Raw genomic sequence first — 13,299 nt, 5'->3', positions numbered from 1 at the left:
GTTTAAACTAAGATCAGAACATACAGATCTTTAAAGGGTCTGGCCTCACTTTCTGGGGAAAAAAATCAGCCAGGTCCTGTGAATAAGCTCAGGTATTGCATGGTGGTCTGTGATTGCAGGAGACTGGACTCAGGAAGCAGAAAAGATTAATTTGACCAGTATCTGGGGCTTTACTTCTCCAGGTAGGGTTTAGCTTTCTGAGGTCTGGTGTCCTCTGCAGCCAGCCATTGCCACACAAAGCTTCCAGACTCCTTCTCCGTGTACAGAGTCATAAGGATCCATCCTGTCCAATGAAACCACCACTTCAAGGTAGGGCACTGTCTCTGCTTCTGTATTCTCCCATCTGGATCCATGCGTGTTTGCTTATGCAAGGAACCAGCTTGGTACAATAGGACAATTTGCTACCTAATTATCTGCCACTAGAATAATTTCTTTTCTAGCTGTAAATCTATATATGATTTGGTGCTGGTTTATAGGACTATCATTATGATTTACGTGTAGGGTTTTTCTACTACTCAGAGTTCTACTAGCTTTCTGTATTTTTATATCATGTCTTTGATCTGTGACTCACAATAGGCTGGGACAGTTCCCTAAAGAGTCAATTTTAGAGGGAGAGGGAGAACTTTTCCTCAGCAATCCCCCCTTTGGCAGCAGTTTAAAAGCTCATACAAACCATATTTACAGATCAGGAAACAGATTTGCTGCACTCACAGCAATAAATGCCTAAGGAGGCAGAACTTAATATTGAACAAAATGCTTCTTCAAGAATATAAGATAAATATAACTTCTACGAAAGTCTTCCCACAAACAATAAAAGAAGACCCAGGACTTTTTTTTTTTTAATGTGATTGAAATTTGCAGAAAGTGCTTCTGACATAAATAAATTCAGGGTATGCAGAAGTATGTCCACTAACACAAATTGCCCTAATGACACTCACAGATTGGGTCTTGAAAACCCTTCAGGGCTTTGACACTCCAATTACAGGGCTCAACCTCGCTCCTTTGAAGCTGATTCCAAGGCTGTCTAGGCAATTTGCATGCCCAAGCCAATTTCCATTATAGTCAATGATAACAAGGTTGCACACATCTCTTCATCTTCTTAGAGGACAAATGCATAAAAATGAGGAAAACAGAATCATGAAAACAGCAAAAGGAGTTTGGAATTAATGTATTTTTATAAAATCCTTTTTAAACTCAAGTCCCATTGAATTAAGAAACCCCAGAGACATAATTTGTGGATTCACATGCCATTCTCCACTCAGCTGAAACCGAATCCTCTGTTTTAATATAAATTGCATCTCTGAGTTGAGACAGTTTTCAAATACCCAAATTCTAAATTGGGCAGGTTTAACTTTTCTTGTTTCTTATGGTGGCTGTGACAAGGTCACTGCAGCTCACACCTTCAGACGCGAGCTGGTCTGCAAGCAATTGCTCAGTAGCCAGCTCAGTATCATCTCAGTACAGTTCCTATCTCACATCAGACGTAAAAATCTATCACGACAGAGTATCTTCACAGGCATCGCAGATATACTAATAGAGTGGAAAAAGGACTTGCTCACAGACAGAAATTTTTCAGAGCAATTACAGCACACGGGAAGGGCATCGTCATGATTGGCGTGACCATTTCAGACTTCAGCTCCAGCATCCCCAGTGCCTGAAAGGAGCCACAAACTCTCCAAGACCGGAACAGTCCATGTGCAAAACAGCCTGTAGTGTCTCATCCAGCCATTTCTGTTGTGTAGAAGGAAGGATTAAGTGGGTTTGAGTGTGATTTGAACAAAAGCTGTCCATATAATTAGGTCTGCAGAGAATTATGACAGACTTAAGAGTACTGTAATTGAATTGTGCAAGAACGTCTTCCAGACTTCCTACTGTTATTTCCAATTTTAAATAAATTCTAATTTGGGTACTGGTGCCACATTCCTTGTTGCCAGATGCTGTGACAACAGAATTTTTCACACATTTCGCTAGTGACTTTAGGTGAGGTGTGAAAGCAATTTCCCCCAGACCACGTTACATGTCACTCTGAAACTAAGCAACCTACTTTCCCTTGCTGGAACTGAAATAGTGGAGTGGCATTTTTCCACCTCTTTCTAGATGTACCACCGTGTATCTCATATCAGTGATTCTCCTACTGACCTAAACTGATGAAAGAGTGCCCTAATACCCCAGTAGGTTTAAAACCAGAAGCTTCTCTTAATATTCTGTTCTTCTGGTTTCTCTCTGTTCTCTTTCCCCCTGCACATAGATAAGTAAATAAATATATCTCTGCAGATGACACAAATTAGCTGATCTTGCACTATATTGTTTTAGCACTCAAGTGCATGTTGCTTGCAGAAAACACAGCGATTTAGCTCGTTTGTTTGTGAATAAGAAGTCATTAGTGTTCCTGTCCAGCCTGCCTGAGCCTGCCGCAGGTTTGTGAGGGCTGGCAGGTGGCTCTGGAGCAGAGCTTGGTTTTTGCTGAGCTGGAGAACAGGGCCGGCAGCCTAGGGGCTCCCCAGCTGTGCCCTCTGCTTCCTCCGGGCTCAGGGACAAAGGGACAAAGGAAGGGCTGTGCCAGGGGAACCTGCCTGTTTCAGGGAAGATAGAGGCCTCTAATTTGCTGTGCCTTATCCATAAGCACCTTAGACCCGAGATTTGAGCAGCTTTGGGATGGAAAGGGAGCTGCTCACTTTCTTGAACAAACAGCTGTCTCTTACCACAGTCTTGGCTATATCGCATACCACAGCCTTAGAGAAGATGGTCTTATATATATACCCAGCCTGGGAATATGTCCTATTTAAAATGCTACTCAGATAAATTCTCAGTACTGAGGTAACAAGTGACCTCATCCCCTCACTCCAGGAAATGAAAGATTATTCTCCTTGTTTTGCAAAAATCAATGTGTGTGATACAAATACTTGGTTGGAGGTGTCTTATATGAGATACCAGCTTTCTTATGAGGGAGGTTTTAAAAATATTAATAGATTTTCTTTTTTTCGTCTGAGCCCAGAATCTGATCTCAGTAAATCTCCACATTACAAAGCTTCAGGTCTGGATCTTTGAACACACACACACACACACACACACACACACACACACACACACACACACACACACACACACACACATTTCTGGGAAGCAGCCACCACAGAACCAACAGACCAGACTCTTGTGTTCCTTAAGTGGAAATTCCCTATATGAATTAAACATCAGCTCAAAAAGAGCTAGAAACAGGTATGTCATTCCATAAAATACTGGGATGCCACCAGCAAGAAATCTGTTAAAAAATGAATTAAGCTAAATTGCTTCATTTTTTCTTCCTCTTTCCCCTCAGGTAATCTTTCCTATTCAATTCTTTGGCTTTACAATGAGATTTTCCTATTTCATTAGGTGTTTATATCTTCCCAGTTGCTATATGAAAACTTCTTGCAACCAGCAAAGAAAATAATATTGACTCTATTTAGGAAGTGTTATCAGGTAGACTGAACAGACAAAACACACTATAACCTGTAAGACCATTGTTCAGATATGTTGCTATTAGCAGAATAGTAATAGATCTTACAGAAGTATGATTTAAGTAAATTCTACAGGAATAAGTAATGAAGTTACCCGTTGTTTGCAATTTTAAGTTCTGTTTACGAATTCTCATTTTTAATGGGAATTTATTTGTACAAAAAGAGGATACATTTAATTATTTCCTTAGAAATCACTATGCAAAGTTAATCACCTCCTGGATTAAGTGAACCTTTGGTGATGAGTCTCATTTTACTGACCTTCCTTCTGAATTTATTACCTCTGACCCCATTTGTGTTGGTGCAGACTGTGGTATAAACTAATACTCAAGTATTGTTGTAAACAGGTCATGCTATTCTATTTGCATCTGTTTGAACCATTTTCAGCTCATTTGCAATATTGATTCATTTAGAAAGACCCACATCTCACACTGCCCATCTCCTGGGCTGCCTGGTTGTTTCTCTGCCCCACCAGCAAACCCATCTGCTAACACCCTGGGGTTTTGCCCACAGAACTGGCATTGCTATCCAGTCTTCCTGGAGAGCGTTCAGCAAACTTGCCTTGCTGTTTGTAGAAAAGTATTAAAAGTATTAAAACTGTTGCCAGCATACTGAGAGACTAATGAGATCATCTGTTCTAATAGATAAGGAATGGTTTCTAGCTGGGCTATTTTGCCTTTCTACAGCTCCAGAATAAGGAAGTCTGGGGAAATTATTAAAAGGATATTCTATGAGAACAGCTCCTGTTTCCTGCTCCTTGTATGTTTTCCTCCTGTGAAGGGCAGTGGATGGCCTCCTTATAAACATGCAAATTATTGGATTTCTAAGTAACATCTCCCTTATGCAGAGTGAATGAAAACACACTACAAGGACAATGTCTGATTTGGTGTAAATACCTATAAATGCGGAGGACTCACAGAAGGAGACAGTTTTTTCTTGCTTGCAATAGTGGTGTAACACCTTCCCAGCATGAAATAGTTACATGACTCTGCTGTGACTCACCACATAATTTTAAAACAATGAAATTAAGTGCTATGATTTTCTTCTCTGTAAGAAATTATTACCAGGGTATTCTATATCAAAACTATTTTACGTAACAGGTAAAGTTTCGTAACAGTTACTGAGGAAAAAACTCACATCAACAATTATGAAATCACTGCAACAAAATAAAACAAGGAAAATGCTTAAAAAAATGCTTTGACTGGCTGAGATTCCTGTTGGAAGAGCTCTCATACATGTTCTTTATTTTTGATCGGGAATTATCCTGCAATTTAAGCATCCTTGCATTATACCTTTGCTATACAGACACAACTTGGATTACACAAGCTTTAGATGCATTAGCTGTGGTCTGTCCAGTCCTCAAATCACTGCAGTTCTGCATATGCAAACCCTAGAGCAGGAGTGCAGTGGTTTGAGTCATAGTTGTGGGTTTTTTTCTCTTTGAATGAACATACTTAAGAGATGAGGCAAAGAAAGCTGCAGTAAAGAGAGGAGGAATCAAGGAGAGTGGATGAATTAAGGTCAATCACTCATTGTAGCACACCAGGTCTGTAAACCAAATACAAGAACTGAACGTAGTGGAAAAATGTTACTGGAGCCAGTACAAGAGCTCTGACACCTGTCTTTATCAGAACCCCATAGCAGTAGATGGAAATAATTCCATTAAATGTAGCCAAGCCTTGAAATAGGCCTTAATATTCCTCTCCTCCCCCAGTTATCATCCTATAATAGTACCACTATTAGTTACATCTCTTTTGAATACTTGGTTCACTTTAGGAATACAGAAATAAACAGGACCAGGTACCTCAGTGCTTCTCACACCACACGCACCAGCCCCTTTGTCCTGTCTCGTGACCTCCACTGTCCCAGAGACAGAGAAAAAAAATCCTGAAATCACACTGCATTAGCTACCTATTTCTAGAGCTCTGATTTCTGAGAACAGGGGTTATCTTTTCTAGTATCTCTCTGATTATCTTAAAGCTAGTGCAAAAGAGCAGCAGTTGCTAGTACCTAAAGTACCAGCTCTTGGTTTCTGGTCTTTAATGCCTCCACACCAGGGGGTGTAGGACTGACTGCTTCAAATAATATTTTATTTTTCAAAATAAATCTGTGTGAGATGAAAACTTGGTTCGCATTCAAATAAATCACAATGCTGACAATATAATTACCATTGGTTTTTTTGCATATTCTTTTCACCTTTTCCCATCATGTTATGAATTGAAAACACAACCTTATGCACTTTAAACAGGAGTTTGTCCTTCAGAGGATCAGGAGAATATGCAGCTATACGCAGCCTGGTGGGAAAGTTTGCATGGTATATATGATCTAACAGCTATTCCTATGGGAAAATGGACCCCAAATTAGACACAAAAAATGAGGGAAAATTGCTTTTGAATGTCTGACCCCAAAATCCTCACAATCAGCTTTATTCAGTGGCACTAGTCAACAAAAAAAAAGTCTTGCAAAACCTCTTTAGCTATATGGCTTTATGGCTTCTCCTATGAGCATCAATTGATGAAAAGCAGCATATGTTACAAGTGAAGTAATAGTAAATCAGCCACTCACTTTTCTAAATTTCGCACCTTTGCAATACTGTCCTTTGAAACCATCACACATCAGAAACCTCGTTTCTTTCTGCCTTTCTCTCCCCGCTCTGTGATGTGATTTTCTGATAACAGTTTTCTAACAGTGCTCTAAACATCTTCCCATCAGCTGGTAGATACTTGTAGGCAGCCTTAAAACGACTGGATAAAAATTATAGACATATAAGTCCAATCCGGTAAAGGCCAAAGTGATACCGGTATGGAGAATCGCTTCAGACAGTAAAGAAACTGGTTCACATAATAGATTCCCACTCCAGCAAGTAATTAAAGATTGAGAAGATGCTCCTCAGAAGCCAAGAAAAAGGGAATTTCACATTTCATAGGAGGAAAGACCATCCGGTGGATGGATGTTGCCATTCCTCAGGCCGTGGGCTCACAATGCATTCCCCGCCGGGCACTGGGGAATCATACTGGGATCTTGTTGTCCAATGTATGGGGCACCTGGTGCTTCCAGGGAGCCCCCAGCAAAAGCTGTGCCCTTCCTTAAAGATTAAATTGCCAGGGTCAGTAGAGCCCAAATCCGCTTGTTCTTTCTCAGTGGACACTCAGGTGGAACAGCACAGGGCTCCATCTTTCAACTCACACAAAATAATGACAGTTGGCAAAGAAATTTGTTTTGCACTTGCCTTATATCCGTGCATATGGAGTCACTCTCTAGAAACCTCTGTTTTCACCAGGTTAATTGCTTTTGCATGCTTATTTGATTCAGTTTTCCTTAAATAAGCTAATAATTTCTTCCTCACAACTGGCATTGTGCTGACGTGAGGCTGAGCTGACTGCGTCCCCAGAGGTCTCACAAGTGAGGAAGCGCAGGCAGTTTGGCAGAGTCTTTATCTATATCATCGAGACAAACAGCTACCTGGCTGGCACCTTCTCTTTGTATGAGAGAAGGAAGAAATTCAGTAATCACAGGACGTTTCACACCTTACCGAGGCAGAGACAAATGGATCTTCATTTTACTGCCTTTCGAAACTCCATGGCTGTGCCCTTCATTATCACATCCCACAGACTGTCTGTGCTACAGACAAGCATCAGCCCAAAGGAAAATGCCTCTGTCTCAGAGTCTGCCAAACCGCAGCAAGTTCAGTGCCCTCGCAGGCACAGCGCCCAGAGGAACCCGTATGGGAACCCACGGTGGAAGATGAGTGGCGAGAAACTACAGACTGGACAAGGAGAGCAGGGGCACAAAAGCATAATGGAATTTCTATGCCTTCTTCTCCTGTGAAACAGGACAGTTTGAGGAACAGCCACTCGCCGTAGGGGCTCCACATATTAGCTAATGATTCACTGCTCAGAGACAAGAAGATTAAAATGGCATCACCCCTGCCAGTGCAAACGGTTCCCCAGCAAGCGCACGCTCAGCACTGCTCGCCAGGGCTCTGCAGGACATCAGGGACATGCCCTGTGAGAAGGGAGGGCAGAGCCCAAACAGGCAGGGGCACCACAGACCCCCAGGGGAATCCTCGTGGAACTGACACACCCCAAGACTCCCCACCCGAGTTTTCTATAGAGAATCAAGGTGAACACAGCTCCAGGAGACAAACACACAGAGCCCAGCTTCGCTTTGATTGAAATCGGGGAGGAAACTTCCACTGATGGCAATGAAATCACAACTGCATTTTGTGTTTTTAACTAAGAAAGCGTCAGTCGGGCTTCTCTGTCACTTCCCACGGAGGTCAGGTCACTGTCTTGCTCATTTGGCTTCAATGCCATTATTCTAAAACGGACTTTGGCCTCATGTACTGAAAGAACATTAGGGGTAGAACTGATTGTAGATTCCTTTTCTGATTTTGGAGTTCTTCTCTCCAAGAGAACAAAACCATTAAGCCACTTCATACCGAGAATCTTTTGTTCCGATTTTATCAGTATGTAAAAAAACAAATGTGTCTGTACAAAATCCCTTAAATCTCTAATCAATAAGGGTTTGAGTAGGGGAATGGCTCAGGGCAATAGAAAGATCCTTAAACACTGCTGATGTTCTTACAATAAAAAATTACCTCTTGCATTTGGAATTGTTTGCAATCATTAGGCTTGTGCAATAAGCCACTCGTCTCACTGAAAGTCATTTATCCTCATTAAATGACAAATTCTCTTAAAATTATTTTCTCAAATATTTTGCCCTTTATGAGCTGACAAAACGTTAATAATTAATGATTCATTGCTGATCCTGAAGGGCAACTAACATAATTATCCAAGGGTGCTCCTGCTGATTCCTCACAGTTTGCCCTCCAAGCATACATTTTTCATCTTTGAATTTTGAATGCATTTTTACTATACCTTCTATGTCAGACAGCAGAATATGTTTCATGGAAATAAATCAGTGTTATTTACTTACTGAGACTCCGGAACTATTTTACTACCTAAGACTTCTATGAAAATGGAACAAATTCAGCTACAGAGGAAAAGCACTTTGGGATTCAGGATTACAGAGTGCCGAGTTCCAACCTTTTTTGTGCTCAGTAAACTACAAGAAAACTATAAACTCCATGGATGACACACAGTACGTTGCAGCGCATGCCCAGTCCTGAATGTAAGTTTTTAATCCTGTTTTATAATGCACCCTTGAGAAAAAAAACACACGGACATTCTCACAAGTGGTTACTCTGATGAAAAAATGCTATGCAATGAAGGGATCGATTATCAAACATAGTAAAAAAAAATTACGCAGACTGAGTCGATGATCCCACAGGCTACCAGCAGTGGGGATGATTTGTGCAGTTCAAAGTATCCTACTTTCCTGGTCTAATGCATTTTTTCTGTAAAAGATCTTTAAAGGAAATCAGAAAATTCATGAGCAGCAGTCTCAAATGTGACACTTCAGCCTCATCTGTAATTTCTGCAACAATTATTGGTTGGCACTGGCTTAAACATAAGCACTGCATTACGCATTAAGTGATTGTTTCCTGTGTGGTAGGCACAGTTGGGCACAGAGATTCTGGAACCCATTAACCCTCTGCCTGACTAACTGAATATGATGAAATAAGCTTTCCCATGTGTCAGCCCAGGATCCCTGGGAGCCTGGGAATGGTACCATCCTTCTGCTGTTGGAACAAACCAGAGCAATCTCAGAACTTGACCAAATGACTCCTCTGGTGCTGTTCTGGCGTGCACCATCTCCCAGCACTTCGCCTGGACTTAACCTGTGATACAACATTCATGGCAGGAAGGGCGAGCAGGTAAAGCTGCTCACGAAGGCTTCGTGCTGCTACCGAGACTCGTGTTGGGGATCTCCAGCATCCTCTTCAGTGCTGGCCTGTAATAGAGTGCCTTTCCCCAAACCTCAACTTCATACACTGAATCACACCAAAAAACATCCAGTTTTCTGGCATTTCTGCTTCCTTATACCGACTGAAGCTGACGCATTCACCATAAATTTTGAATTTAGTTCCACACCTCATACAAACTGAAAGAGGAAGGAAAAGAACAGCAGAAATGTATCATCTGAGAAGTGCAACATTCAGAAGGACGATGGAAAACTGCTTTGTCTCTCTGTGGCTATTTCCCCGGTGTGGCACGCAGGGATCTAATCAGGGCATTAGGAGTCCCTGTCGGCAGCAAGACAGATGAATCTAAATGAAGCTGTGCGGTCGGTAATGACGACTGACCAAAATGCTCGAGTGCTCTGCTTCAGAGCAAGCTCTCCAAGACCTTCACTGAGAAGGCTGTAACCACATTGCTATTATACAAGCAGACAATTTATAAGCCTGACTGTGTTTAACATGCATGCACTAGAAAATGCAGGAGTTGTTCTGTACATGGTAAACCATCATTTTTTCTGTTGTCTACTCCTTGGAAAGTCTCTCCTGTGTGTGAAGATAAAGGCTTCAGTGTCTTGTTAAAGAGACACCTTTAAACAATCTGCTTCATGTTTTGCACGCAAATCCACTGGAGATCATGACACCCTCAGGTTGTTGGGCATCAGATCCTCAGCTGCTGTGAACCAGACTAACTCCACTGATCACCTGACTGAGAGAGGCCGTCGTAGAGCAGAAATGTGTATGACGCTACAGTTCATTGCTATGAAGTAACTCACCTTTGGTTATAGCCAATACCCAGCAATGCTTTCTGTACCACGGAGAGAGAATTTAGCACTAGCTCCCTTTCCATTTAACCAATTAAATAGAAACTACGCAACTTCCATGACATTCTTTCTGTAATGGACATCATCAGGATGGACGTTCTGTTGTGACAACACCCACGTCAAAAGGCCCTGACCAGAAACAGCACTCGGTCATGCAGAGTGTTGTACAGATACACGAGTTCCACCCTCTGATTTAAGACACAACGAATCACCAGAGTAAAAAGGGCAGACGCATATTGCAGCATGAGGCTTCTGCTTTTGCTAATACTATTACTTAGCATTTCATATTTAAAACAATATGCAAATACCAAAGGCGAGCTGTTGACATTAGTAAAAAAGGGGATGATGCTTTTTCAGCTTGTTTCCAGACCTTCTGGAGACTACTGTAATTATGCCAAGCAATTTAGGACCTATGCTGTAAAGGAACTTTAAAGCAAATAGTAAAATCTATTTATTTTTAATCAAAGCAAAAGTGTGACCAGAAGTCAATGTTAGTATTAAAATAGGAAAGACATGCAGGGATCATCTAAAACAGCTACCATAAATAGGATTTTCTACATTATTTTAACAAAGTTGGAGTCTATAAACAAACAGATCAATTATTAAAATAGTGAAGTCTTAACATAATAAGTTTCTGCTTTTCAAAACAGACAATGGCATCGAGATAACTTCCAATTCTAGATCTAAATTGTTATACACAGAGAAATGTTCTCATTAAGCAGAATCTAGTGTGTAAAAGGGCAGCTTGGCAGCAGTGCCAGGGTGCAGACACCTGGGCACTTGGCTCTAGTCCTGCCAACAGCCCATTCTTGTCCCTGGTCAAGCTGTGATTTGGGTGGAAGCTCAATGCCGAGCACAGATTTTTGAGCAGATCGGGTCTCCCACTCAGCCCCCTGCCAAACACATGATCTTTTGCCCAAAGCGTGCAAGACGCAATCCTTCTGTCACCTCAAGCTACCAGTTATTTTAAGTGCTACACTGCACTCAGTTCCTGAGTCTGGAACAAACCCCGTGGTATTTATCAGAATAAGAAAAGGATACATCTGTATCACACCAGAGAACCTGCAAAACTGTTGCATATGTCTGAGTCAACCAACTCAGTCAACAGTGATCACAGTCTTCAATTCCATTTTAGAAAGTGTGGAGTTACTCAGTCCTGAACCCCTGCCAGGCACTGCAACAAAACCAACGCTGCGACTGAAGCACCCGAGTGGGAGTTACACCCCTGCCATCAGCACAGGGCAGACAATAACAGATGCATGAAAAACTGAAGCCAGGGGCGAGGTGTGACTCCAGAACACAGCAGTATCTGGGAAGTCTAAAGATAGCAAAAGCACTGGCTAAAATCTGTTGCCAGGATGCTGCAAAGCCACGGGATGTCACAGGCATCCAGGTGAGACTTCAGGATGCACATCAAAAGACGGATGGTGAATTAAGAAGATCAGCAACCCCAGTCTCAGCCAAGATGAAGGTGTCACAACAGATACACACAAAGCTTTTTTCCTGTGGCTTAATCAAACACTTGATGAAACTTAGAAAATATTTTTCTTTATACTAGTACGGAGCTTTTTGCAACAGTATTTTCAAGATTTCTTGCCTTAGTGGTTACCTGGAAAATTAGAAGGGGTTCACAGGCTTATTAGGTTGTAAAGAAGATAGTTCTGCCAATGAAAGAATAGTAACTGGAAATCTTAGAGAACACAGGGTATAGCCTGGATAACCTGAACTGGCAACTACTTATCTTTTTAACTACTCTTTCCATTGGCACTTTGGAAATAGTTGCTTTCTTGAAAATTATGATTTCAAGAAAGCTCTTCCGCTATGGAGCGTGTGTTGAGCTCATCAATACAGTGCAGCCACTGAGGAAGTGAACAAAGTGCCATATTCCCGCACCCTTTGCCTGAGATCCAAGCAGGAATAACAGGGCTGTCACCTGTGCCATTCTAGCGTGAAACACATTCCAAGCTACCGATATTTATGAAAAGCTATATATTCAATCCGACCTAATGAACACCGAGGGAGAGTCAAGGTCCCAGCCGTCCCTCCTCAGCCGCCCTCCCACCGCTTCGCTCCGCGGAGCCAGCGAGCGAACCCCCTCGCAGGGAACGGCCGAGGCAGCCGGAGCTGCAGCGGCGGCTCCAGCCCTGCGCTGCCGGTCCTGCCAGCGCCAGCCCGCTTGGCTCCGGCACAGCCTCCTCCGGCAGCAGCCTCAGAGGGCAAAATGGTCACACGAACCTTCCTCCCCGAGCAGCACACGGCAGCTTCTTCCTGCGAACGGGAGCGCCCGGCGAGCGCTGGCCGGGAGGACCGGACCGCACCGACCCGCCGCAGCCGGTGCCCCCGGGGCGGCCTGGGCAGCCGGACCCGCACCCGCGCCCCCACTCACTTCTCCCCAGCGCCTCCGCCTTCCACTCCGTCTCCTCCACTGCCCCGTAGCGCCTCATGGGTCTCTCGGCCTCCGCGCTGGCCGAGATGGACCTTCTGAGCTCCATGGGCGGGCCGGCCGGCGCGGGGTTCGCACCTCACACCATCACCGCGCGGGCGCGGAGCCGGCGCGGGGCTCAGCGCTCCTGTGCGCGGGGCTCAGCGCTCCCGTGCGCGGGCTCAGCGCTCCTGTGCGCGGGGCTCAGCGCTCCTGTGCGCGGAGCGGGGCCGGGGCGGGCTCAGCGCTCCTGTGCGCGGAGCGGGGCCGGGGCGCCGGGGGGCGGAAGGGGCGCAGCGCACATGCTCAGTGCGGGGCTGGGGCGGGGGAGGCAGGGACACAATGCGAGCGGTCACCCCGCGGGGCCGGCACCCGCACCCGCTGCCGCCCCGCCCGCCCTCCCCTCCCGCTGCGCCGGGGACTGAGCCCTGCGGGGATGCGGCCGAGCGGCGCGGAGCTCATCGCCGGGTGGGTTTGTCTGCCCATCCCCGCACCCGCGTGGGAGCTCCCCGTGCGCCGCGGAGCCGCTCGGGCGAGCCGGAGTTAGTGACATCGCTCACCGCGGGGCACGGCAGCGCCTGTGTCTGCTGCAGCACTGCGGACAGCGCCTGCCCACAGCAGCTGGCGGGCGCTGGCGGGCTCTGGCGGGCCTTTCTGGGCTCTGTTGGGCCCTGTCGAGCCTTGTCAATGCCTTTC

The 13,299-nt window shown here is 44.5% G+C and overlaps 2 protein-coding genes across 3 annotated transcripts in view; both read right to left on the bottom strand.

The window, feature by feature from the left end:
* BMERB1 (bMERB domain containing 1) overlaps window positions 1-12,728 on the bottom strand; it is a 49,027-nt gene extending 36,299 nt beyond the window's left edge. For both annotated transcript variants that reach the window (XM_082064545.1, XM_082064544.1), the window contains exon 1: window positions 12,568-12,728. In XM_082064545.1, coding sequence (XP_081920671.1) covers window positions 12,568-12,673 — 106 coding nt within the window. In that variant the 5' untranslated portion in view covers window positions 12,674-12,728. The remainder of the gene's footprint in view (window positions 1-12,567) is intronic.
* The window catches only part of NDE1 (nudE neurodevelopment protein 1), a 337,987-nt gene that overhangs the window by 82,210 nt on the left and 242,478 nt on the right, over window positions 1-13,299 (bottom strand). The gene's annotated exons all lie outside the window — the stretch shown is intronic.

Source organism: Streptopelia decaocto (genome assembly GCF_964273445.1).
Source record: "Streptopelia decaocto genome assembly, chromosome: 13".
NCBI classification, from domain to species: domain Eukaryota; kingdom Metazoa; phylum Chordata; class Aves; order Columbiformes; family Columbidae; genus Streptopelia; species Streptopelia decaocto.
This window is presented reverse-complemented; position numbering and strand designations above follow the sequence as displayed.